The sequence below is a fragment of the Frieseomelitta varia genome, unplaced genomic scaffold (genome assembly GCF_011392965.1).
Source record: "Frieseomelitta varia isolate USP_RPSP 00005682 unplaced genomic scaffold, Fvar_1.2 scaffold_976, whole genome shotgun sequence".
NCBI lineage: Eukaryota > Metazoa > Arthropoda > Insecta > Hymenoptera > Apidae > Frieseomelitta > Frieseomelitta varia.
In genome coordinates, this window is record NW_025110785.1 from 791,433 (window position 1) to 818,564 (window position 27,132).

Genomic DNA, 27,132 nt, shown 5'->3' on the forward strand with positions numbered 1-27,132 from the left:
ACGTACATAAATACAATTCGTATAAACATGCGAAAAGGAGACGTGATGCTCATTGTCGTTCGGGCGTTACATACACGTTTATCTCCTTAGGAACAATATTTTTTAAGTAAATCTTACGTGGAAAAAAAAAGTTTGTGGGTTAAAAATATCATTTCGGTAATTTATTTTAATACGGTTACAAAGTCTGCGACTAATTTATAATTTAAATATCGCAAAAGACAGTCAAGAGCGATAAAACGCATGCGCGTATCGTGTCACCGGTGTTCACTTCACTGTTAATCGTTATTACTGGAGATACGGTGTTAAAAGTATTGTTTATACAATTAAACAGTGTAAAATAGCGAAGGGATATCGAAACAGAAACAGAAATTACGCACAAGGTACGAGTTTAATAAAAACACATTTTTATTTTTACTAACAAACATGTATGTGTATATCTTTACGTGACACATGCACATTAAATGCGAAACTAATACGTTCAGTCGGTTCGATGATTATTCAACATTTATGTTGTTTATAGTACGTTTAACATGTAACCACGAAACGTCATTAATTATTCAGTATAACACAAAAAAACCTATGCATCGTGCAGATAATGAATAATCAATAGACACGTGTGAAATGTGATTGCATAACGCATCATCATGTGTTACAGAGGATATTAAAAATTGCTTAACGATCAAACGTCCGGAAAGAAATTCGCTGATGTTCGTGATAAATATTTTGTGTGAATACAGAAATACACGTCTTGCGTGAAGTTATATCCAGATCAAAGAAATTGAACGAATATTTTCGAAAAGGGGTTAGTTAAAGTGCGCATGCGCTTAATGTGTGTACAATTTCGGGAACCCCGCTCGTTCAACGAGACAGCATTAATCGTGATTCGAGGACATAATTGTAGAAAATAAAATAAAGTAAAATCGTGAGACTGACAAACGATTTAACCGTTCGAACGAGATATCGACGAGATATCGAATTTTCCTCAACAGATAAATGTCTCTCCTCTTGACATAGGAGGTTAGAAAACATCGCGACACAAATAGGATCTTTAGTTGCTGTTTACTAACTGAATAATGGAGTTGTACATGGTATTCGACAAGGGGGGATGAAATACAGTGCGTGCGTATGCATGTGATCGTGTGTGAAAGAGAAAAAGTAGGGAGGGAAACATAACACCCCGAGAAGACGCGCGTCGCGAGACTAATACGACGCAGAAAGAACGAGAGTGCGCGTCAGTAGGTTTTACCCTGACCTCGGTCAGACGGACATGGTTTAATTTAACCGGATCCCTGCAAACTCAGTTCAATCTATCTTTGTCCAGTGGCACGTTCAAATCCTCGCAACGTTCGCGATTTAACCTCATCGTTCCATGGGAGGAAGGAAGAATACACCGTTTTTCCGGTATGTAAAGTGTATTTTGTCAATCACGACCAACTCGGACGCGTGGAAACGTTTTCTACTAAATTGTTTTAAAATTCTGTGCCACGAGCAAACGTGGGATTACAGCAAATTTTCACGATATTTTTGCTTTCGTGCAAACGTGGAAATTTGACATTTCCTCTGACAATTTCTTGTTTATTTTCTTCGCGTTTATAAAATTGCTATTGTAGCAAAAAATTCAATGTATATATATATCTCGTTTCGAATAATGATTTGCTTTTTATTTGCTGTAGTCAAGTACATGGTCTACGTCCGTTAGTTTAAGATGATAATGACCGGAAGTGTACACTCCTTTCTTTTTAACTTGAATACTACCTCCTATATATATATAAGAAATAGTCTATATTAAAAAGTTAAAGCTAATCTAAAGACAGTCTAAATTAAAAAGATAAAAGTTAATTTTTTAAATTGACGAAGATTGTTTTTATGTCTCAAATGTATTAATTTATTTTTTATGCATATTTTCTGTATAGTAATATCGCGAAATTTTAAGAAAATCGAAAGCACAAATTTTTATTAAATAATCTTATTGAATTCTTTGAAATTTTGTTATTCAACGATTATTGAACATGCGATTTTGCGAAAAAAAAGGAAGAGAGAACATTATGCGACAATTTAATTCAAGTCGGTAAGCTGCAGGAAATAAATCATGTTACAGTTTGCATAATCGTCCGTCTCATCAGAGGAATTAAGAGAGCACGATGTTCGTGCTCGCGAGAGACATATCGTCGCTACATTACCGATTTAGACAGATAAGAAAACATCGGTAGAATCGTCTGCTGAAACCGGTTGATAAACTGTTGGAGAAGGAGAAAAACCGAAATCACTCTGTCTAACGAAAAACGTCCGGATTTCCCTTAAATTCCAGCTGAAAGCATTCCTGCCGCCACGATAGGCGAAAATCCCGAGTGTAAAGGGTGGAATATATAAAGGAGACGGATATTTGTAAAAAGTATGAATCTCTTGCCGAAAGACTCGATGCAAATGACTCGATCCCCTCACGCGCCGTTTCTATCGTCGCGTCGCGTCGCGTCGCGTGGAAGATGGGGGGGTTCCTGGCTCGGATGAAATTTAAAAACGAAAGATCTATGGCGCCAAAGGCGAGGCGACTGCGAGAAATACAAGGAGGAATCGAAAGGGCAAAATACACTTCCTCGTATATCCCCGGCTCCCGTATATATCCTCTTTGGCTCTTTGGGGGATAGTAATGGTTCAGGCCGAAGGCAAAACTATACGCGGAAAGCTAAAGGGGCAGTGGAGCGTGCAACGCGTAGCATTCTGGCGGAAAGCCTTCCTCTCGGCTTCGTTTGTGAAGTTGACTACTGGCCAGAGGCGTCGTCACCTTTCTTTGTACGTGGCGGCTTCTTCGTAGGCCGCACATGAAAACTTGCTCAAATGTTATTCATCGTCATAATCAAGATGATTGTGCTCGGAATTTAATACGTACAAAATTACCTCTGTCAAGCGTACGTGTTTGACCAACGAACCGACAGTAACGAATGGAAACGTACATTCCGTTCACGTTGCTACCGTGAATGAACACACGTCCAATTTATCTCTTCCCTGATAATATTTTCACCGTATTTTTCATCCTCTTGCATTATGCTTTATGTCTTATAAAAAATATTCCATCCTGTAGGATTTTGTTGCTCCTCGCTTTCAAGGATCATCGTTGCTTACTACTTACCGATAGAAGAACGACGCGCCAATTACGACTCGAGTAACAGACAACTGCAATTACCAACGAATTTTTAAGATAATAATTGTCCTGCGAATGAGGACTTTTTCAATGGCATCTTTTTTTCTTTCTTTTTCTTTTTTTTGTTGGAAAAAACGAGAGAGGCGGTACCTGAAAACAGCAGTAAAGTCCAGTGAAGAGCGCTTTACGGAAACGATTAACGATTCTGGCTCAACGACCTGTAGCGCCGTGCATTGTTGCTCGGAATTACCGACCGCCAATTGCAAAGTCCGTTCCTAACTGACAATTGCTCCACTTGCTTTAAACCATTAGTACTCGCCAGTTATCTTGTTGGCAATACACTACAATGAACGTCGTTGTCGTAGCTGGTTAAAGTAAATCTCGGCGGCGCGGCTGCGGCGACGATTTCTCCTTTTCTCCAACGGTGCATTCACTCGTAATTCGTATATTATGCCGTTACGCGATAACACAACTGAAACGATTGTTCGTCGATTGGTAACACGTTTGCAATATAATGTTCAATCGAACGAGCAAATTAGTGGTTTTATCAAGTTGTCGGTACTATTGTAATTACGCTCATGTTACATCACAGATGCGTGCATGCTGGATACATGTATATCCGGTTTCTGTCGTACAATTGTAGAATAACTTTTGAAGTAGGTTATCAAATTTCAAGTTATCGAACCTTTATTCAAATTTAAACGCCGAACGATTTGTTTGGAGACGAGGAGATCTTGTATTTGCAGACACGAAGAAGTTTCTTTTAGAATTCAGAGCGAAATGTTTCCGGCCTGTGTTGGCACTTCGCAAGAAGATAAACTTTCCCAAACTTTCCCAAGAACGTTATATGTTGAATAGGAAAAGAGCAAAGGAATCCCTCGATCAGATTGTTGAATTCGAATCGAAGTTTTTCGTGTCGTATCTCACAGCGTCATCCTTGATTTTTTGCAATTAGACACTTGGTGGAAATATTAGGGCGAACAGTTATTAACTCGTAACTATTTTTATTTGCAGATATTCCGTGTTTATCAAGATGTTGGTACTACTATTGTCAGTGGCCATACTTGGCACATCGACGTTTGCCTATAATGGCGAATTGGTGGAACAAGAATGTCCCGTCGACTGTCATTGTCATTATTTTCGCATCAACTGGGTGACCGACTGCTCCGAAAGCAATTTAACCAGCATCCCGAACGACGAGCTCAGCCCGAACATTTACATTCTAGATATGAATGGTAACAACATCGCACAGATCGGTCCATTTCCACATTCGATCAAGCTAAGGCGTCTCCAGATGGCACACAATCGTTTGACCGAGCTCAAGTATGAATCCTTTGCTGGATTAATTTACCTGCTGGAAGCAGACTTTTCGTCAAACGCGATCACTCATGTTGATCCCGAGGCATTTAGGTAAGAGGACTTCTTCCCATACATTTTCTATGGATAAATGTGTGCTACACACACACACACACACACATACGTACGTAAATAAAAATTGTCGCACCTGTTTGCCACATAAAGATAAAAATAGAAATAGCGATAGTGAGAGGATATTTATAATTTTTTTATTTATAAAATGTGTAGACAGGTAGTAATCTTTTTACTTACAAACCGTAGCGTAGGATGACTCATGATTTTCTATTGGCAACAACTAAATTAAATCAATTTAAGAAAATCTGTCTGAGATGTTTGATCTCAAAGTTTTGAAGTTGCTGATCCATTGAACTTTGTTCAACTTTGTATCTGTTCGATCTTATAATAAATAGTTTAATTATTCTTTTATGACTTAAAGTTTAGTAACAGCATCTGTGAGTTTTTGTTTATTTATTGGACAAATTTTATAAATCTTGATAACAGCAGTATGATCTAATGGATTTTAGAAATTAAAAAAAGAAAAGGTAGTATTTTTCACGTTTTACATTTTTTGATATTGCTTGGAAATGAAAAATTTATTTTCACGATATTTGATATTACTATAGGTGCATATACATATGAAAACATTCATATTATCTTGCTGTTTCACATTCTCACTGATTTTTATCTTTTCAAGGAAATATCGAAATATCACTGATCAATAAAGTCGTGCAATTTATTCGATAAATAGAAGTTGACATGACATTGATAAATGCATCATCGAATATACATTTTAAATTGGCTTCGCAATCAGTTAAAATGTATTTACTCAGTACAGAGGATGAAATTTTTTTTCGCGTTTTTTATATCGTAGAAGTATAACAATGAATCCATTCTTTTAAATTTTTAATATAGCTGAAATATATTCAAACCTTGAATATCTTTTACGTAATTCGCTTCTAATCGGTGGATGCTATTTTTTCAATGCTACGCGATAAGTAAGTAACAAAGTCTAGAGTATATTATACGAATTTGTAATAATTAAGTGATCGTTATTGTGGTAGAAAAGTGTTGTTTTTATTCAGTAGATAAACATTGATCTAACGTTTTAGTTAAGATCAGCTATGTTATTAGCTTTAATTACATCTTCAGTTTATAGCTTTTACTTTTATGTTCAGCGCTGCAACAAAATTTTGTTCTCAATGTAATTTAAAACTATCATTTAAAATCTGCTTCGTTCGCACGTTCTGCTGGCTGTTTCAGTTACCGGCCCTTTATAAAATTAGCAAGAGTCAGCTGTTTTTCACATGCTTTTCGAGAACCAAGCTCGTGTTACACTTTCTAGTTACAGCGTAAACGAAAACCATTTAAATAACGATAGGAAATTCGTACACCACGTACTTTTGTGTGCGCGTTATACTATAATCATGGATTATAATACTTCAACAGGGACAGCCCTGGTCTAATCTCGCTGGAGCTTCAGAACAATCCTCTGGACGAGGTGAAAGGTCACTTTTTAAATTGTCGTACCCTGCTCTACCTCGATCTGAACTCGTGCGGCATCCACCGTCTGAACACACAGTTCTTCCACAATACTACGAATCTAAATAAACTCGACTTGTCGCACAATCCGCTCGGACAGATCGAACCCGGCCCGTTTGATCACCTCACTAATCTGGAATACCTGAAGCTGAACGCTTGCAACTTGACCCACATCTCTCCGGATGCGTTTGCACATTTGGAAAACCTTCGCGAACTCGAGATGGCGGAGAACGATCTGCGCGCGTTGAGCTGGACGAGCGTCTTAGCGCCGCTGATTCGTCTTGAATACCTGAACATCAGAAAGACTGGGATTACCAATTTGCCAGGAGATGCGTTTGCAAAGAATTTGTACCTCAGGCAGTTGGTGCTCGCCGACAACGAGCTGTGGCACTTGGACGTTGGAAACACGCTTGGCCACAATCTGCATAGTCTTCAGTCGTTGGATTTGTCGAACTGCAATCTACAAGACCGCTTGTCCGAGGAAGCTTTCAAAAATGCTAGTAAACTGCGCGTGTTGAACCTGAGCGGCAACCCGATGTTCGCCGCCGATTTGACAGCCGTGTTGCGTCACTTGCCGAAGCTCCACAAGCTTTCGTTGAGCAATTGTAGTCTGCGACGTCTGCCTAATGCTTTCCACGTGTTCGAGCATCTAGAGGAGCTGGACATCTCGCACAATCCTTTGTCAGACGCGTTTGTCAGTTTATTGAATCCATTGGAATCGTTGGAATACCTGGACATGTCCTATTGCAATCTTGGTTACGTCGGAAACAACACGTTCGCTCACATGACCTCGCTGAAGAAACTAATATTGTCTGGAAACAAGCTGCATACTCTGGAAGAGGGATTGTTCGCAAATTTGACGAGATTAGAGAGCCTGGAGCTGAACAACTGTGACCTGAAGACCCCCATAGATCCTAAGGTATTCGGCGACCGAGTCAGTACAGACATCATCGAACTCAAGCTCAGTGGAAACTCTCTGGAAGTGCCTCAAGAGGGTTCTCTGCTTCCAACGCAATTGTCCAATCTCGAAATCCTGGATCTAAGCAACTGTAACTTGCAGCATCTGAACGAAAATCTGTTTTCCAGAACTAGAAATCTCACTCAATTGAATCTGTCCGGTAACAGTATTTCCGGCACAGAGAATCTAGCCTGTCTGAAAAAGCTGCGCATGCTGGAGCATTTGGATCTCAGCAACAACAGTCTGACCACCATTGTACCGCGAATATTCAAGTCGAATCCACGCCTGTTGTCGCTCAATTTGCTGGGTAATCCATTCGTGTGCAACTGCTTTATCACGGACATGTGGGACTGGGCGTTACAGGTGAAGAATGATCTGCACGTGCTGGTGGGTAGCCAGCCAGCGAACTTCGAAACTGGCGCGGCGAAACTGAGGAAGAGCCTGTCCTGTACGTACGACGATGAGACTTACCGCAAGATCGTGGAACAGGCACGTGCCAGCATGGATCAACGACGTGCTAGAAAAGGTGATTTGACCCCGACTCGTACCTGGGCGAAATACGTCCGCGAGTCGACCTGCGGTCGTAGTTTATGATACATAGCGAACAAATTTCAACATCCGATACTGAATGTCTATTACGACAGGACACACGGCAGACAGAGAAGCGAGTTGTAAACGTATCTTGAATCAACGAAGTATACACACATACACATACACACACATACACATACACATACATATACACAGACACATACACATACACATACACACAGACACGTATAACTGTGTACAAGATGTGCTATCGTCAGGTAATTTATCAAGATTCTACCCCAAGGAGAACCAACAACGTCCCTTTTACTTCCATGGCATATGACTTTATTTTTGTAGCCGATTTAAATAGGATTAAGATGTGTTGGTAGTACGCGCGTGCGTATACGATATCAGGATGTTGGAAAAATTGTTTGTACGCGGAACTCGTGCACGTTCTTTCGTCTGAATAGAATCTGGCATTCAACCTCGTACGGTCGTCGTCATCTTCACGGAATCATACGATAATATAGAAGATATGGTGATCGATCGTTCTTGACTGTCTTCGACAAACCATTCTCTCCCCTGTTCGTGGGGAATTATGTTTATATACGCGCGAGACGCGATAGTCGTATTTTATTGGGAAGCGGTGCAATTCGTCTGGCGTCAATCGGAATGATTAATGTAACGAGGGGTGATAAGGTAAAACAAAGAAAAAGGAAATATTTATCGATTGTCAGAACAATGGAAGGGTCTCGAATTATCAATCACCCTTTTACTTCGAGTCTCTTTTGTGTTTCACCAACGTCTCTTTCTTTTTTTTCCACACCGGTGCTGGGAATTAATGGTCGAAAAAACCAGTCTAAGATCGTTCGTTGTCATGACAATGGTGCCGTGTTTTTAATTAATCTCGCTCAGCCATCGAGCCAACTTTTACTCTCTTCTTTTTCTTCTCGCGAGAGTCCGGGAATAATAACAATAATAATAATATTGAACCGAATTGACAACTTTAGCCTAAAGGCTAAAACGAAAGATTGAACTGAAACGTGAATGGAGAGGATCGAACTATTCCGAATCATGAAGAAGCGAGGGAGAGATCCGAGCTATTTACCTGTATGAAACCGAGCGTGGATTTTATCTAAACGCTGATGAACGATGTGAATTCGTGCTAGCCTCGCGTAAACACGTCGTGATTAACAGTTACGAGGCCCTTGCATGCTCGTATATACACTTATATCTGTTACTTTCGTGTTATTATATACGAGCGCGTGTTACGCAACGTAACGTAAGTATGGACGTCGCCAGGTATATGCTCCATTCAGAAAAAAGACTCAATTGCTGGAATTATTAACCCTCGACTAGAACCACTGAAATTTACTACATCGTTTAATGTTTTGTTTTATAAGTCCAATTCGAGACTTGTTGGTAGAATTTTATCTATCTAATATTTATTAATCTTTTATTTATCTAATAGTTGCATAGTTGCACAAGATATTATTTTTCATTTGTCAATTTGTTATACAGGAGTTATTTCTTTCGAAACGTTAATTAATTTTGTTTGTTGAAATGAGATAAAAATTTGGGAAATTAAAGATAAAGCAAGATTAATTTTGTTTCGCTTTACTAGTCGCGAATCGATTGATGATATAAAATTTGTTATCCGTTGTCCTTCATATATATATATATCTGTTAAGTTAAATCGTTAAACGTATTTATTTTAGATTGTAATTATTCGCGAGTAGCGTTGCTAGTTTTCGGTTAAAGACACACGCCGAGAGATATTTGTCTCCTTTTGAAGTTGAAGTTTACTTTGATGTTCGCGTCTCCTCTTTTTCCGTGCGGATCTATATTTATGTTTTCCGTATCAACACGCTGTTTCAACCAAAAAGTGTTCTCTGGCGGTGTCCATGTATAAATACGAGATAGATCCTGTGGTAAGTTGATTCTCATTCCTTCCCTCAGATTGGATAGTGACGATTTAATTCCAGTGAATTCCAGTTTTACATAATACAGAAATAATTTTTTCGGCAAAGGAACTCGGTTAGCGCTCATCCAACACGAATTGAGACAAAATACACGTGTATGTTGATCTGCGAGAGAATGGGCATGCGAACCAGTTTTTTTCAATCTCACTGTCGCTTCAAGCAAACACGAGTAAATTCAGATGCCGATGCGATTTCACTATGTTCACGGAATGTATAAGACTGTATTTAATAAAGAAGTCATTTTTCTTGATACTTGGTATCGTTTCTTGTTCATTTTTAGATCTGGATAACAATATGGAACTACAAATATGAAATGAAAGAGACTTGCTGTCGTAATTTTAAAAAATTTGAACATTTTTATGAACATCCGGCAAGTTTTCAAAATTGATATTCTCAGAAATTTTATTATGTTGTCTTAAAAACCATGTTACTCATAATTTTTGATGTACATTCTTTCGTTTTAAAGTTTTACGTCCTATTCGATAAAATATGAAAATTATCATATTATCCTCTATAATTATCATAGTATCCATACAGGTGATATTATCCATTGTATGATTTTGAATATTTTAAAATTAGCTTTAAAACTTCGTCAAAAGAAATTTCCGTTATGATAATTTGAAAGACGCATTTTATTGATTTATTTGTTAAAATAAGTATAAATTATAGGCAATTGTATGTATAAAATAATTTTTTTGTAGCAATATTTTTTTACTTTAAGTCGACAAAAAATTAAATAAGCATATATCTCCATAAGAACAAGGTATAGTTAATGACATATTAACTTCCATCAATCACTCACCATCGCTGAACACTTTGTGAAATTTCTGAATTTAAATTAGCAGGCAGAAACCATGCAATTTTGAAAAAAGATTTTCAAGGTTCCGAAGGAAAAGAAGTTTTACATCGATTTTCAACAATTTTTAAATGATTCAAATATTTAATTAATTTATTGAAATAAATAATAATGTCACGAACTGACCCGAACCACACGTTCGAAATTGAAGTTTAAGTAGGGGACGATTTTACCAAATTATAACCCTGTGTAAAACAGGCGCGATTTATTGAAAATAAACGGTGTGACATACATTTAAGCGACGTGTAGACTATACTTACGGACGTTCATGTGAGCGAAAATTTTATTCTGAATCACGTTCGTTACGTGTACACGGAGCTTCATGATAACACTGAAATTGCACAGTAAAAAATACAAAAAAAGAAAAAAAAGCATCTGTCTACCATGCATTTTACAACGAGTGAAAATGAACATTGTGACATGATAAATAAAAGAGTGTATTAATCGTGTACTATAACGACGTGCACAGTGTGTCTTAACCTCGTCAAGCACGGTTTAAACGCATGTAAAACGATCAAAGCGAATCAGTTGCGCTGGCAGTGCCGAATGTATAAGTTGAAATCATTGTATTGCATAATTCTTCGTTATATACGTACGTACGTACCTTGCACATGGCTCTCACATTTCTGAACGCGTACACGCGCATATAGAACGACCATGGACGAGTTAGTTTGCAAGTGTGAGAGTGGAGAGCGAATCCACTGGCGTGCACGTGACTGATTCTCAAGTGTACGTTTGTGTCCGTACAGTATAGTCAATGTACAACTAGTGGTACCGGCCGGTCGTCTAGTAAGCTAGTTGGCTGTCCAATTATTTGAACGTCATGCGCGTGGCCGACCAAGTCGCTCCTAATGCTTAGCGATCGGTTGTCCGCTACCGGCATTCGGCTTGCAAAGATTGTCAACGATCTCGGTCAAACCGTTTCGTTCGCGTTATTTTCAGTGACATCAGTCTGTTGCACGTATCGACAAAGTGCACAATGTTGAACTTATTCGAACCACTTTTTGACATTCCGACGGCTTACTACGGGGCGCTGCTGGGCGTTGGATTCTGCGTCTACTACTTATTCGAAGTTGTTAAAGTGAGTAATAAAGTATCTTGCTTCCCTCGTCGTTTCGTTATTATCCCCTCGCAAATTTATCATTGGTTATTAATCGCCGTGCGAGTAGAACAATGAACAAACTGATGAGCCATGATATGTATATCATAGAAAAGCAACAGGCATATAATAACTTTTTAAGGCGATTTAAACGATGTACGTACCAGTTTTGTTTTTAGAGAGAATATTATATTTGTTTTTTTAGTGTCTTCGATGTATGCACGTTTTAGGGAAGAAATTGATATATAATTGAAAGTAAAAATCAACAATATATAAATTTCAGATTGTATCGTATACAGTTACGGTGGTTTGTATTTATCCGCTTGTCTTTTAACCTTCGTTAAATTCAATCAGCACCGCATTTAGACCAACGTCACGCGTCCATTAGAACGTTCGTTCTATTAACAATAATTTTGCCAGCACAATTTAAAACTTCGGATTTATTTTACTGGCGCAAGTCATTGACACTTTCACGGTGAAGTGTCTTTTACTTGGGCGTGTGACTCGAGATTTGGAAAAATCGCATGATCGAAATACACCAGTCCTTAATTATCCATAATTATTGCTCGAGTCTAATTATTTTCAATTTTGTATTTACGAACAAAGGTATTTGAATTCGCATTTATTTGATACGGTTATTTAATGATCGCAATGTACTTATATTATTATTTTATACATGATAATATTAAAGTTGTGAAATTTAATACATAGCGTTCTTAAACTGCAACGTTCCAACGGTTCGCGATAACAATATGATAAAGCTGATTTATCGAAAGATTTCCAAAGTCTAATGTAATTTTTCTTATCGCGCGGTTTATTAATCCGTGCCGATATATTATCAGGATTTCCGCGATACGAATACTTCGAACTCTCACACGACCCTTCGTACGAGCCACGAGGAGACGTACAATCTATTAATTCGACCTTAAAAACTCCGAGGCACTTGCCCCGGACAAATTGCATGTGTATTTAGGTGTGCGCGCGCGGTACATGCAGTACCAGAACAGGTGACACATCGTGTTTGCTAAATAAATATTCAAATCGAGACTAATACATTTAAAACGAATCGTCACGTTAAATTATATATATCCATACATTCAATTATTACGATCCATTGAAATTAGTTCATCTTTAATTTATGAATTATACATGAATTTACCGATAACGTCAGTTGTGCAATTGTTTTTTTTTAAATTTTTTATAACAAACTCAATGGAGACACGTGATTTATAAGCTTCGTTTTCGATAAAACGAATTTTTTTTTTATTTTATGTTAACGAGACGTTCTACTTTAGAAATAAAAAAATCTAATGGGCGTTATGAGCGTAAGCTTTTAAGTTTATACGTTCTACTTTAGATATAAAGAAGTTAGTTTTTAGAAGATAGTTTTAGTTTAGACGTTCTACTTTAGAAATAAAGAAATACAATGGTCATGAGCGTAAGCTTAGAAATAAAGAAATCTAATGGTTATGAGCGTAAGCTTTAAGCTAATTATAAGTTCTTTTGCTTTTCTTCTTCATTAAATTATTAAATATTTATTAGCATGATTGCGAAATATGTTATGTATTCATGGGCGTCAATTCAACAAAAATATTGTAATATATTCATCCGATTCTTTTACTGCTAAAAATATCGTAATATATTCATCCGATTCTTTTACTGCTAAATTATCCTCAATCCCCTACAGTTGCTCAGCTTTAATATTCGTTGATCAAACCGTTCATCGCGACCAATAAATTGATGAAAAAAAATAACAAGCCGTTTAAAATGACTTTTAGACGCCTATGCTGGTATGTGCGAACGGGCCATTCCGATCGTTTTTAGAAGAGCACGTGCCACTAGTGAGGAACAAATTTTGGCCAACGCTATGGTGTTTCGAATCTAGAGCACAGACCATTATAGCAAGTATTCTTAGATCTCGAATCTTGCCACCTATTCACTATCGAAGGTTGGTAAGTTTATGTTTAACGTCATTGCCATTTTTCTGCAAAAAGAAAAAAAAAAAAAAAAAAAAAAAAAAAAAACAAAACAAAAAAAAAAAAAAAAAAAAAAAAAAAAAAACAAAGAAAAAAAAAAAAAAAAAAAAAAAAAAAAAAAAAAAAAAAAAAAAAAGAAAAAAAGAAACAGAGCAACGAAGAAAATTTACAATCGAAAATGAAAAATATTACCAAACCGTAAACTGTTGACTTAACCAACAACGTTCTTATATCGCTGTGATCATACTGAGAAATGTGTACTTTTTCCCCTGCGTAGGGAAATTTTTTGTAGCATGGCACAAGCAAAGATTAACGAGCACTTTTGTCTCGGAGTGCACGATTACAAGCTAATTACCAGACTCGTTTGCTTTCAATCTAATTAATCAATCGTCGTACAGAGAGATTCTGACCTTGTCCGATGGCGGTGAAGTGGCTCTGGATTGGGCGGAAAAGGGATGTTCCACTACTTCGCCCATTGTAATTATTTTGCCAGGACTTACCGGCGCAAGTCAAGCGGAATACATCAAGTGCCTTGTCTCATCTGCGAAAAAAGTCGGAATACGGTGTGTAATATTCAACAATAGAGGGCTAGGAGGCGTGGAATTAAAGGTATAACAACATAACATGTAAATTTTTCCAATTTCTTTTATATCACTATATTGCAAATCAAAGATTTATTCCACTGTTTAATTCATTATATTAATTAATAAAAATTTGAAAAGTGTGTGAAAATTTGCATCATCATTTGTTTATTAATTTCTCTGTTTTACATATGTATATGTATAGTTTTTTTTGCTCCATTAAATTGATGAATAAATGAAAATACATTGAGAATAAAGTTACAATGATCTCTGAATGTTCTTATCATCCACAAGTAATATTTCATCTTATTGTTATGTCAACTGTTCCAACGTCCACATAATCAGTCTAGTAACCCTTCTTCTTTGGAAATTACAATGAGAATTTAATCGAACGATCGTATAATTTTCAGACTCCACGAATGTATTGCGCTGCAAATAGTGATGATTTATCAGAGGTTATCGAATACGTAAAAAAAATTTATCCCCATGTGCCTCTTGCAGCAACAGGAATTTCGATGGGAGGGTAATGAAAAAAAACTTTCTTTTTTTCTTCTATATCCAAAATGATATATAAATGTTTATAACTTACATACGTATCTATAATGTGATTTATAAATGTGCTTGTAAATAATTTGCTTATTCATGGCCTTCAAATTCATATAAAAGATACGATTAATACACTATAAGAATATCGATAGCAAAGCAATAATAATGTATATTATTGTACGTGCATTTTTTCAGATTAATTTTAGGTAATTATTTAGCACAACAAGGAGTAATGGCGAGAGGGAAATTGAAAGGAGGATTCTTAATATCCGTACCGTGGAACGTATTTGCTGCAACGAAAAACACAGAAGAGAATTATTTCAATTTAATGTTAAATAAATATTTAGCCAGTACGCTTCGCAAAAATTTACAACGTTTGCACTATTCCTCGGAAACTGGAATGTTCGACGTTGATATTGACACTATTCTTAAAGTAAGCCTATTTGGTGGAAAATTGATAATGCAATTTTACAATGTTTTAATATTCATTAATTTACCTATTTATTAAACGATTACAAAAATATTATTTTCCATTTGGCTAGAGTCAAACATTGAGAGAGTTTGATTCACATTTTACGGTGAAACAATTCGGTTACAAAGACGTGGAGGAATATTATTCCAATGCAACTATACATGACAAATTACATTTGATTGACGTCCCATTATTGTGTCTCAGTGCTGCAGATGATCCGTTTCAACCGCTTCAAGGTAACTGATTATTATCTTAATCAACCAAGCCATTAAGTTAGTTATGCAAATTTTTTAAATTATTTACTTATTTACTTATAACAATAGTTCTCTTAATTGATTTCTTCGTTAATAGCTATACCAGTAAAAGAAATATCAGAAACTAAAAATGTAGCTGTTGTTGTAACATCCCGTGGCGGACACATTGGTTTCATGGAGGGTATGTGGCCAGTGAAAGAAGAACAATATATGGGTAAACTGTTTTCACAATTTTTCGCGGCTCTGTTCACTACCGGTTTCGATTGTCAAATGTGACGAACTTATAAATTAAATATCAGACATATTCATAAATATTAATATTGAATACATCATGTTCAGGCATTGCGTAAAAACTATCACGTGCCATAATCAATCATATTCAGGGTATTGCACATGTGATGTAAATAATATTAATAATTATTGAATTTCCATTGCTTTTATATTGGAAAGATTTTCATTAATCGACTTACAAAATATTAGTTAATAATATAGATATAATTTTTTATGGGCACATGGCATATAACGTGAACAAATGAAATTCACATGTTCATTTTTACTGATAATATCGTATTTATTTTTAACATTGTTAAGTATTTAGTATGAAATTTTGTTATTCATATCTATATTCAAAATAAATAAGATTTTAGTTTTATACGTTTGTTTCGTATTTGTGCGAATTTACTTCAAATCTAAAACTATTAAATAATAAACTAATAGAAAAAAGTTCCTGAAAAATTGATGGTATTTGAAAAGTACAAACGTGTGTACTCAGTCATTATACTAATGCTATTTTTGGGAATCAATATAAAGATTAATAAATTCAGTGATTTGAAAGAAAAGCATAACTCCACATTTAAGAACATATTATGAATTGTGATACTAGAAGCAAAATTATATATATATATATATATAATATAAAACTATATATATATAGTTTTCGTTATAGACTTTATAAATAAATGTTGTAAAGAAAATATACTAAAATATTCTATATTATCTTTCTTAATTTTTTAATGCTAAATACGTATGTAAAATACAGAAGTCCAATAATATATTTTATCAATAAAATGTATTCTTGTTATTTAGTATTTAATAAAACTCGCATGTTAATTCGATCATTATTACTAGTTCATCCTAGAAAATGGTAAATTGGAATATGTATTTTGTTACATGGAAGATACAAGTCATGTTAAATTACATAAATTTTTTATTTGATACAATAAAAATTTTTGTAATAAAATAATTTGCTAAAAAGCATTCTAGAATATTTCGAAATACCATTTTGTAATATGTACGATAATAATGTAAAAACACCTCCCACTTCATAACATTTACATTCTCAAATATATTAAAATTAATTCTGTCCAATATTACGTTATATTATGTTAGGAACAAAATAACTTTTCCATTTTTTCCTCAGTACTAACATGCTATGTACATGTTAATAATATTGCATTATATGCATATATATTTTCAATACGAACGTAACACAATAATTAGAAAAAGATAAAATACAAAAGATTTGATCCATGGACAGAATTATCTTAAAAAACCTATACATAGTATCAAATATAAGAATGTTAATATCCTTGATATATGTTATAATTTGAATTCTAAATTCAATGATTTTACAATAAATGCCAAAATGTCAGTGCTTTCTTCGATCTGAAATAAGAAATACAATGTCAATTATATGTACATGACGAATTAATTATTATACATACTAACCACTTTCATAGTTGGTTTTCCACCACCATGTCCGGCTTTAGTTTCGATTTTAATTAACAGAGGATTGCTTTGTTGCGGTAATTTTCCTAATGTATGTTGCAAAGTAGCAATAAGTTTTAAACTATGCAATGGTACTACTCGATCATCGTGATCAGCAGTTAGTAATAATGTTGCGGGATACTGTCCTTTCTCAGGAATTTTTACATTATGTAACGGAGAATATTTTAAAAGATTTTCAAAATGTTTCGGATCATCTGAACTACCATAATCAGATACCCAAGCGACACCAATAGTAAATTTATGGAAACGTAACATATCCATTACTCTGTATAATAAATATGAAATATAAAATAGAAGAAGAAATAAATATACTTTTTGATAAAATTTGTCTTACCCAACTTGAGCAATTGCAGCACCAAAAAGATCAGGTCTTTGATTTATACACGCAGCAATTAACAAACCTCCATTACTGGCACCTAAAATACTTAGTTTCGAAGAAGTAGTATAACCTTTTTCAATCAAATATTCGGCAGCAGCTTGGAAATCATCAAATACATTTTGTTTGTTAAAAAATCGTCCGCCATTATGCCATCTTTCTCCATATTCGCTAAAATGAATAGTAAAAAATTTTATGTCAGACATACATTCGACTAACATTGTTGTCTGCCTTAACTTACCCGCCACCACGAATATTTGCTACTGCAAGTACTCCATTTAAATGCTGAACAAAAACCAGCTTCGTAACGCTAAACGTCGGTTGAATGCTTACATTAAAGCCTCCGTAACCATACAATAAAGCCGGCATAGAACCATCCAAAACTGCATCCTACATCAGATTTATTAATGTACTTCTTTTGATATAAACGAAATTTTATTTTAGAAAGATGTTACTTTGAAAAGTACCTACATGTTTCATTACTATAAACATTGGAATCTTTGTACCATCTTTACTTGTATAAAATATTTGACTAGTCTTGTATAAACTTGGATCAAAGTTTTTTACTTTAATCTCGCGTAATACCTATAAATATATGTACATATATTAATTAAACCTTTACTCGCGTTACTCGCGTTATAGTTATAAACATAGTTACACATTGAATCGGTACTAACTTGTGGATCCTCTTCATTTTTTAAATCAACTTTGTATATAATACCAGGAATTAGAAATGATTTGAATTGATAAAATATTTCAGAATATTTTTTTTGCCCAGCAAAATTGACTATTGTACCAACATCAAGCGGAAATGTTCTAAGTTTTTCTCCGTTTGTTAAACTGTGTAATTGTAAAATATTCTGCAGAAGATACATAACATGTCATAATTCCATCTTCATTTCGTTTTATACTTCTTTATGTTTAAAAATATTAACTTATGGCTACCTTAACATCTTCAATATAACAAGCTACAAATTTATCACCATCAACGGCACATGCCCAATCTAGTACATTATCAGGATGTTCTGGTAGAAGATCAACCCATTTTTCTTGCTTATAGTCCAATAAATCTATAGCTATCAATTTGTAATTTGGCGCGTTTTTATTTGTCCGAAATATCGCCTTGGTATCATCATTTGTTACATACTAATTAACAAAAAAAAAAAAAAAAGATTAATAGTAAAAAGAAATATTAAAATCAATGAACATTCATACTATGAATCACTAACTTCATAATCAGCTTCAAGTTTATCAACTACTTGGGTTAAATGCAACTTTTCCATTATTTTCACCTCTGGCTTTAATTCCGTAAAGTAAACTAGATTATCTCTACAATCCTTCACAGGTGTGATGATTAGCCATTTTCCACAATCAGAAACTTGTGCACCTCTAATGATACAGAAACATGTACAAGTGCATTTGTATAAAATATAAGTGTTTGTATAAAATGTACATTATGCTATTACAACTATCTACAATCAATCAGTTTTGTTAAAACACATACATAATGTATCACTCACATCCTCCATAAAGGTTCTTCAGGAAATTCAACTACAATGACATCTTCTGACTGAGATGTACCAACAATATGATAGCACAGCTTTTGGTCTCGATTACCTTCTGTTTCTGAACCATCGGTTTTACCTTTTTGCTCTGGATAACAACCATAAAAGATTCCACGATTGTCATGAGTCCATGTTATTGGAGAAAACTTTACTTTTTCCAAAATTTCTGGGTATTTTTCACCTGTGCATATTATTTAAACAATGAAACAATGAGTTATTTGATTAGAAATATCCATCTACATGCAAATAATATAAATTGTACCAGTTTCTGTATTCATAAAATGAATTGTACACCAATCAGATCCACTAATAGATAAACCATATGCAAATATGCTACCATCTTCACTAAATTTACTGCTAGTAATTGCGATGGTACCATCTTCTGATAAAGTATTTGGGTCTAAAAATACTCTAGGTTCACTATCCAATGTATCTTGTACATACAAAACACTGAAAAAACAAATATAATTGTCTGTAGTGATGAAACTCAGATATATTTGTCACTATTACCTTTGATTTTGCAAGCCAGTATTCTTATAAAAATAATATTTATTTCCGTATCTAGCAGGGCATGAGTATTTTGGGAAGTCCCACAATTGCTTTAATCGATCATGAATATCTTGACGTGCTTTGCATGAAGCCAAATATGGTGTGGTAACAGCATTTTGAGCATCAACAAATGCTTTAGTCTTTTCAGAATCTGGATCTTCTAGCCATCTATACTGATCTTGAATCTAGTAAGCAAAATCATGAAATTTTATGTTTTACATTGTAGCTTTTATCTTGTATGAAATTTATTTTTATGATATAATTAAATAATAAAAATACACCAATGTTGTACCAATATTAGTCTCCAAAAACAAACTATTTCCATCGTTAAAGAAATACTGTTATTTATAAACATATTTACGTATAAAGTTTATTTAAAAAGACTATCCTTTTTTTCTTGTTCTAACCTCGACACCATGATAATTATCGACGATGGTTTCATCGCGGTATGTTTCAGGATATTGTAATTTTTCCATTGTATTTTGATTTTTCGTTTGTTCCTCTTTCGCAAAATCTAGCACCTAGATTTTTTTTCGAACCAGTATAATTGAAATTCCGGTAGTAGTGTTAACAAACAATTATATCAGTAAAAAATCTTACTTTCACAGTCGAAAATGCTGATACGCAAATAAATTGTGGGCGCTTACCAGCCGTGGATTTCAGTAAATTCTTGCAAATACCAATGTGAATTTTAGACGAGTAAATTTTTGTCAATGAGTTTACAATCAAAGACACAGCCATGATATTTATTTTTCACGCTTAACACGTATGAAAATCAGTCAACTTTTTACAAAATACAGTACATTAAAATAATTTTTCCTAATAGCACGCATTAGGAATAATAGCTATTACAATTATAAATTTATTTACTTATGACTAGTGCATTATACGAGAATTGTTACTTTTTGTTATAACTTTGTTTAAAATAGACTTATATACATGCGTGTGCCTTAAATTATATGTTTCTTTGTCATAAATAAAAGGATAAAAAAATATTTGTCCAGTTTTTATTTATCTTATGTTACATATTATTAAATCATCAGTAATACAAAATTATGTATCATTGAAATATTTCCATCAAATATTCTTATTATATCTTCAATTCGACAGTTCGTATATGAAAGCTATTCGTTTAAATGTAGCAAATTATAATTACGTATAAAGCGTTCATAGCATTTCATATTTTTTTCAAAAAAATTTAAATGTTATCTTATTCTACACGAAACACACTTATGCGATTTTCACGTGAAATCCAGTAAAAATTCCAAATTTTTATTTCAACGAGCACAAAATAATTCGTGTAGTAATAAGATAAAATCACGTGACAGCTGATATAAAGAGGATCTAAAAGTAAGTGATAAACTTTGATCAATTATGCGTACGTGATAGAAATGTAAAATTTGTATCAGAGTAATTAAAAATGTCGTTTATCAATACAGTTATAAATGCAATAGTAGCACGAATACATCATACAGAAGAATAGGAGGATATATTCTTATCAAATTGGCCTTAATTACCCCCTCTTGCAACATATGTTGCTCGATTGTCGTATGAGCATGAAACACAGTATCGTATGATAAAAAAAATTAAAAAAAATAAAATACTGAAAGATTGAATCATAATAGGCATTTTAATAATCTATTTTACTACATAAATTTCTTTTTCATTTCACTCATATTTATACAAATTGTCAAGAAAGATATATTTAACATAAACATTTTTAGAAAATTTGATGTTATTTCGTCAAATATATCGTAGTTGCTTATCATTTTTAATTGGAAGTATAGTTTAAAATTTATAATAAATTAATTTTGCATTTTAAATCCTTTGTTTAATTACAAAATTAGATAGTGGGCAATAATATACATCGTAGAATATACAAATAAGATTCATATAGAATATGATCTTTTGAAATATATATATATACATATATATATATTTTTTTTTCATACATTTTAATATATTAAACAGTATTTTTTCGCAAACATTCTGAATTCGATAATGTCCGTGAAAAAAATGTCTGGGAAAATAATTATACGGAGGGGGTATCCGTGACAATATTTACGAGGCTGAAACTCCATGGGAGGGTTGATCACGATTCACAAATCACGAAGACGAGCCACACAGAGTTGCGCTTTATCGCGAGCGGGTCAGCTGTACTTTGTGCTGCGAACTTAGATAACCTCTTGCATGGTGTTTAAAGACCCCCCACTACTTTCGTCAACCAGACGGAGTTTATATAACATCAAAATCCACCGCTAAAATATTCATAGTGAATCGACGAGTGCATCGGTGAATTCTGGTTCTGGCAACCGCGTATAATTCATTCTCAAACGCGTAACCTGAGCGACGCTACGTTCGAAAGAATTTAACGGATCAACAGAGAGAGGTCGTCCGAACAACGTCTGTCGTTCGCTGCGGGTAATTTGAATTTGTTCTCCAATCTGTCAGCACACGGAGGAATGCAAAAGGACTGCCGAGACTGTTTAGGTATCCGATACCGTATCAACTCCCTGGATCAAACGTGGAAGTGGTTGCATCAAACAATCACCCTTCACGAGTACCTGATTTCAATAACAGCCAGCCAATCTAACTTCATGAAGAGACCGTGTCACTAGATCCGCTATCTACAGACAAAAACATCAAACGCTATCAAGGCTGATCTCGCTACAAATACACGGAGGTGTAACACCTCATGAATTTAATAGTCAAAGACTGATTTCACGCGATATCGCAACATTTCTACAGAGTTTTCGCATCACGCGCGCGCGCGCGGTGTGTGTGTGTGTGTGTGCGTGTGTATCGTGCACGAAGGAAACATTTCAATCACACGTGTGCGCAAGAAAGGGAAAATGTCTTTGATCAACAGATTTATGGTTGTTGTCAAACGAAAGCCTCAATACAATAATTTCTATCGAGTGTCTAGATATTCGACGTCGAGCTTCAACGAGAAACAAAACAATCGTAACGATTCGATCACAAAGTCAGTATTCATATCGCAGTCCACTGATGTATTCACCAATCTAGCGTTAGAGGATTGGTTCTACAAGAACCAAGATTTTACAAATCATCACGTGTTACTTCTATGGCGTAACAATCCGTGTATAGTGATCGGACGCCATCAGAACCCGTGGATCGAGCACAATACCCAGCTAGCTGAGAAACGTGGTGTAGTACTGGTCCGACGTAACAGTGGTGGCGGTACTGTCTACCATGACCGTGGTAATTTGAATTTGTCGTTCTTCACACCGCGGGAACGATATAACCGGAAATACAATCTGGAAATCATAACCAGAGCTTTGTACCGGGAATGGGGTGTCGAAGCGGAGGTTAACAAACGCGACGACATCGTTGTCGAAGAGAAGTACAAAGTATCCTTTCGCGTAATGTATCAAAAATATGTATATCTGTTTACTCAGGATGTTCCAAAAATACACGCTCGACGATTATATTAATAAGTATATTAATTTGCTAGAACGATAAACGAAGATGGAGCGAAGTTAATTATCTTAACTTCGTCGTACCAACATAGAGACGATCTGAGGAGTATACATATACGCGTGTAGTATCTTTAAGTTGTGTATTTCGAAACATCGGCAGACGATTTATTTTAGAATCGATAGTCACTTCATAAAAGCAGAATATATAATAATACAAAATATATGAAAGCAGAATACATATAATAATAATGTATCAACAGATTTTTCATGTTTGTTTTTTTTTATTTTGTATTTTTCTTTCTTTTATTTTATATTTTGTAAATAGTACCGGAATATTGGAACAACCTATCTAGAAGCAAAGCTTCGCGCTTTGCGAAAAAGTTACCTGTGTATCCTTAACTGTTTTAAAATACAGATATCGGGTACCGCGGCGAAATTAGGACGTCCTAACGCATATCATCACTGCACGCTATTGGTCAACGTTAATAAAACAGCTTTAAACTTGTCACTGGAGAAAAAAGAGGTATACATTCCTTTTTCAATCATTGTCGCATTTATTATTATTTCCTTCGATACAAAATTTTTACATTCTTTCAAATCTAATTTCCTCCTTGTTGGTTCGAAATGGTTCAAACATTTTTTCTTTCTTTTTTATTCAAAATTTAATTTCTTGGCAATCTCAAATTTTCACTGTTTACATGCTTATTTGTATTACAGAATGGTATAGAAACAAATGCTACAACGTCCACGCGTTCTCCGATAAAAAATTTAGTTGATATAAATTCTCACATCCAGATGGACAAACTCATTACCGCGATAGGCTGGGAATATCTTCGCACTAACGCTCTCGTTCTAGAAGACGGTGGACAGGAACTCATTCAACGTCAAAAAGGATTTCAATACATCAATCCCACCGAAGATTGGTTTCCAGGTAAATGTTATAAAAATAAAGAATATGTCACCCTTTTCCTTTCGTGTATTTAATCATTCTCGTGCCGATAATATTTATTAAATTGCTTATCATACGGTTCGCGACACTAGGAGGGAACAAGTGACACTGTGTTTTATACTTCTTACTGTTTTCAGGATTGGACAAATTAATAAGCGAGTTTCGTTCCTGGGAATGGAATTACGGTAAAACACCGAAATTCATGGTAACACGTGTTGTAGATGTGCCTGCCGAAGACAACAAAATCCATCGATTCAATTTGGTGCTAGAAATTGAAAACGGCATCATTGAAGAAATTAAGATGAAATTGCCAGCCGATTTGGTATCGAGAGACTTTAACGAAGACGTGAGCGTGATAACTAATTTACGTGGCTCGAGATACGATCACGAAGTAATGGAAAATATAATAACCGCGATCGGTTGTAAAACTGTAACGCTGAACACGAGTCAAACTGTAGATAAAAGTAATATGATTGCTACGCAATGATTAAACCCGACGAACAATCACAATGATTGTACTTAAATTATCGTTGTATTGAAAACATTATTTTTGTATTTTAGTTCCACTGAAAGATTAATTCTTTCCAATGTGTAATATACTGTAACATAAATGATAAAACAGAAAAAAAAGATGCATTTTAGATTATGTACTCTTTGACTTTATATTTTTGCATTATTAATATATATATATATATATATATACGTGTTACTTGTGTATTCTTCTTGTTAATAAATATTACTCTTGTTAATGAAAGATACATACGCGTTTGTGTTCATGATATATTTCGTGATTAGTTGTTAATTTACTGAATTTGCCAATTAATTTGCTGAATTTATTTTCGTTATTTTTATTCATTATTTTCGTTTTCTATAAAATAAATAAAATAATTCGTTAATTTAATCATCATTACTGAACGATAACCTCGTTATCAACGTGAATACAAAATGCATAGTAACGACTGTATAGATATGTCATTCTTGGACAGTGTTACATGAAGAATATGTAACATACAAAATTAATTAAAATATTATTGGACGATAACCTCGTTATCAACATTAATATAGGATGCATAACAACAAATGTATGGATATACAAATCATTCTTAAACAAAGTTACATGAAGAATATATAACGTATGAATGAAATTGGAACTTTAACTTGAATAAATGGTACAGTGATGTACGTTTCCAATTATTTCAGTCGCGTTGCAACAATAAGGTATCTTCTATCTGTCTCTATTTAAATTTGAAACTCTCGATGGGTAACGATAGAGGCTTGGTTGTAGCATAACATCCCGATAGGCCGGCGGAGGAGTATTTGGGTAAAATTCTGACAGGCTTCCATCGTTTTCCATGCGTCCGTTCAACGACAGCAAAGACTGTTCTCGAGAGATTATGAATCCGCTGTTAAATCGTTCAACGCTATATCTCCGGTTACACAAATACACTCCCAATAACCAAATATAAGAAATAACTAGCCTGCTCAAAATACCAAGTATAAAGCCAAGAATAAGAAACCAATATGCTACAGAATAATTATCTTCCGAATCGGTAACAGGCGTTGGACTTGCGGTTTCTTGACACGTTGACAGAGTTTTGTTGTTTAGTATATTAGACTCCATTTCGATTCGATTTGTTCGTTGCTTAGTTTCCTTGGGATTTGCAACTTTCGAGCGATGGTAATTGCGTGTCATTGTAGGAAGAACGATCATCTTCTCAAACTTTCGTACGTTCCCTTTCTTACTGCAAATTTCATCGAACTCGATGCCATTATTTCTGAGATACATTTGCAGATCGACCATAATTTTGTCGCAGGACCACGGATTTCTGGAAAAGTATAGAATTTTGTTTACTTTCGGTTTTGCAAATTTCCGCCATATGACAAGATGCGACAATGTTTTCAACAATCGAACACTGTCGATGATAAAAGTGAAGTGACGAAACATTGGACTGAAAAGTTAAATTCCTGTTCGAAAATATTTTGACAGTCGTACCCTTCCAATGACAATTTCTGCAAAAAATGCAGCGTTTGCACGGCAATAGCGTTCATCTGAATCATCAAATTGTTTGCAAGATCGAGACGACGAAGGTGCTTGAGTCCGTTGAACGTGTCTAGAGGTAAATGACTAATTTGACATGAATCCAAACTTAGCTCCTACATCAAAATTTACTTCACCTTATTAAAAATGAAATTTTTTTGTAAAAAGATAATAATATACGTTCTTATTGGCAATAAAAAAGAAAAAAAAAATTGATACACATTATGTTTCTGTTGGTACCGTTAACGAAGAGGATCGTAACTTCGGTATATGCGACTTGAAATTATTTTTCGACAATTTTAAAATTCGTAGATTTTTATTTCTCTCGAAGACTTCTGCGGAAATGTCATTAAGCCTGTTTCTTGATAAATCCATGACCATTAAATCTGTAAGTCCATCGAAAGCGTTCAGATCAATTTCGCTGATCGCATTTTTGGAAAGATTAAGGTATTTCAGTCTCGTGAATCCAATATTCTAAAACAATAAACAGTTTTTTTGTTTAATGTGCAAATTATTCACGTTACTTTAGTGAAATCATTGTTCAAATTAACTTCAATAAAATTTGTAATCGACTACAACATAAATCATTAAGGATCGAGGGATTTTATATTTGTAAAATTAATAGTAGTATTCTGTACTTATTATTAATAAATCTTAAATTAGGAAACATTTATTGAACATGGATTATGTGAATGTCTTGAATTGAACGATCTACATTTCTTTATACGATCTATATTTCATTAATAATAACTGATCGATCAAGTAAAGATTTATGTACAAAGCTGTATTAAATTTATGATACGCACATCATTCAAATTTTGAATGTAATATACTCCGACCTATTGGGCAGAATTTAAATTTTTAGATTTGAGAAAAGAAAGCTGAGAATCTCATATTTCATAGGTGAAATTGCAAAGGTTCGTCAATTAATTAATTTCTTTTGCAAATAAAAATTTCGTCAATTTATGGACACTGAAATGCTAGCGCCACATAGCGGCGAAATGGTGGAATTAAAATCTATCGTTGCCTTTGTCTATAGTGATTATGATAATTTATATTTATATCACAATACTATAAATAAATAATAACTCCGTAATTAATTTTAGTTGTTTATATAAAAATATTATCAATATCACAA

The 27,132-nt window shown here is 34.4% G+C and overlaps 5 protein-coding genes across 14 annotated transcripts in view; 3 read left to right on the top strand and 2 right to left on the bottom strand.

Annotated features, from left to right (window-relative positions):
* Positions 1 to 46: 46 nt before the first annotated feature.
* Positions 47 to 9,754, top strand: LOC122538265 (protein artichoke-like). Of its 5 annotated transcripts, none has more exons than XM_043672204.1 (4): positions 47 to 380; positions 1,322 to 1,401; positions 4,154 to 4,549; positions 5,942 to 9,754. In XM_043672204.1, the coding sequence occupies exons 2-4, from the start codon at positions 1,370 to 1,372 to the stop codon at positions 7,584 to 7,586; spliced, it is 2,073 nt and encodes a 690-aa protein (XP_043528139.1). In that variant the 5' UTR covers positions 47 to 380; positions 1,322 to 1,369; the 3' UTR covers positions 7,587 to 9,754. The 5 variants fall into 5 exon arrangements, 4 of the variants coding, with proteins under 4 accessions (XP_043528139.1, XP_043528141.1, XP_043528138.1 ...); XR_006308819.1 differs by lacking the exon at positions 47 to 380 and having other exon boundaries at positions 489 to 1,401; positions 5,942 to 7,697; positions 7,766 to 9,754; XM_043672206.1 differs by lacking the exon at positions 1,322 to 1,401.
* A 1,075-nt stretch (positions 9,755 to 10,829) lies between these two features.
* LOC122538266 (phospholipase ABHD3) lies at positions 10,830 to 16,128 on the top strand. Its single transcript, XM_043672208.1, has 7 exons — positions 10,830 to 11,442; positions 13,239 to 13,408; positions 13,835 to 14,045; positions 14,428 to 14,540; positions 14,759 to 14,996; positions 15,106 to 15,271; positions 15,387 to 16,128. Exons 1-7 carry the CDS (start codon positions 11,341 to 11,343, stop codon positions 15,563 to 15,565), a joined length of 1,179 nt encoding a protein of 392 aa, XP_043528143.1. The 5' UTR covers positions 10,830 to 11,340; the 3' UTR covers positions 15,566 to 16,128.
* Positions 16,129 to 16,414: 286 nt separating this feature from the next.
* On the bottom strand, positions 16,415 to 20,382 carry LOC122538264 (prolyl endopeptidase). Of its 3 annotated transcripts, none has more exons than XM_043672200.1 (13): positions 20,168 to 20,381; positions 19,975 to 20,088; positions 19,529 to 19,752; positions 19,281 to 19,468; positions 18,974 to 19,199; positions 18,683 to 18,842; positions 18,399 to 18,599; positions 18,131 to 18,313; positions 17,925 to 18,038; positions 17,695 to 17,843; positions 17,412 to 17,624; positions 17,018 to 17,342; positions 16,415 to 16,954 (listed from the first exon to the last, which is right to left on the bottom strand). In XM_043672200.1, exons 1-13 carry the CDS (start codon positions 20,306 to 20,308, stop codon positions 16,889 to 16,891), a joined length of 2,304 nt encoding a protein of 767 aa, XP_043528135.1. In that variant the 5' UTR covers positions 20,309 to 20,381; the 3' UTR covers positions 16,415 to 16,888. The 3 variants fall into 3 exon arrangements, with proteins under 3 accessions (XP_043528135.1, XP_043528137.1, XP_043528136.1); XM_043672202.1 differs by having other exon boundaries at positions 20,215 to 20,326; XM_043672201.1 differs by lacking the exon at positions 19,975 to 20,088 and having other exon boundaries at positions 20,168 to 20,382.
* A 1,808-nt stretch (positions 20,383 to 22,190) lies between these two features.
* On the top strand, positions 22,191 to 24,710 carry LOC122538236 (lipoyltransferase 1, mitochondrial). Of its 4 annotated transcripts, none has more exons than XM_043672138.1 (4): positions 22,191 to 22,950; positions 23,423 to 23,530; positions 23,725 to 23,938; positions 24,094 to 24,710. In XM_043672138.1, exons 1-4 carry the CDS (start codon positions 22,420 to 22,422, stop codon positions 24,441 to 24,443), a joined length of 1,203 nt encoding a protein of 400 aa, XP_043528073.1. In that variant the 5' UTR covers positions 22,191 to 22,419; the 3' UTR covers positions 24,444 to 24,710. The 4 variants fall into 4 exon arrangements, with proteins under 4 accessions (XP_043528073.1, XP_043528075.1, XP_043528074.1 ...); XM_043672140.1 differs by having other exon boundaries at positions 23,803 to 23,938; XM_043672139.1 differs by having other exon boundaries at positions 22,191 to 22,938.
* Positions 23,978 to 27,132, bottom strand: part of LOC122538234 (immunoglobulin superfamily member 10-like) — a 4,919-nt gene continuing 1,764 nt past the window's right edge. Inside the window, exons 2-4 of the mRNA XM_043672137.1 lie at positions 26,235 to 26,468; positions 25,950 to 26,110; positions 23,978 to 25,782 (exon numbers count right to left, since the gene is read on the bottom strand). Coding sequence (XP_043528072.1) covers positions 25,182 to 25,782; positions 25,950 to 26,110; positions 26,235 to 26,468 — 996 coding nt within the window. The 3' untranslated portion in view covers positions 23,978 to 25,181. The remainder of the gene's footprint in view (positions 25,783 to 25,949; positions 26,111 to 26,234; positions 26,469 to 27,132) is intronic.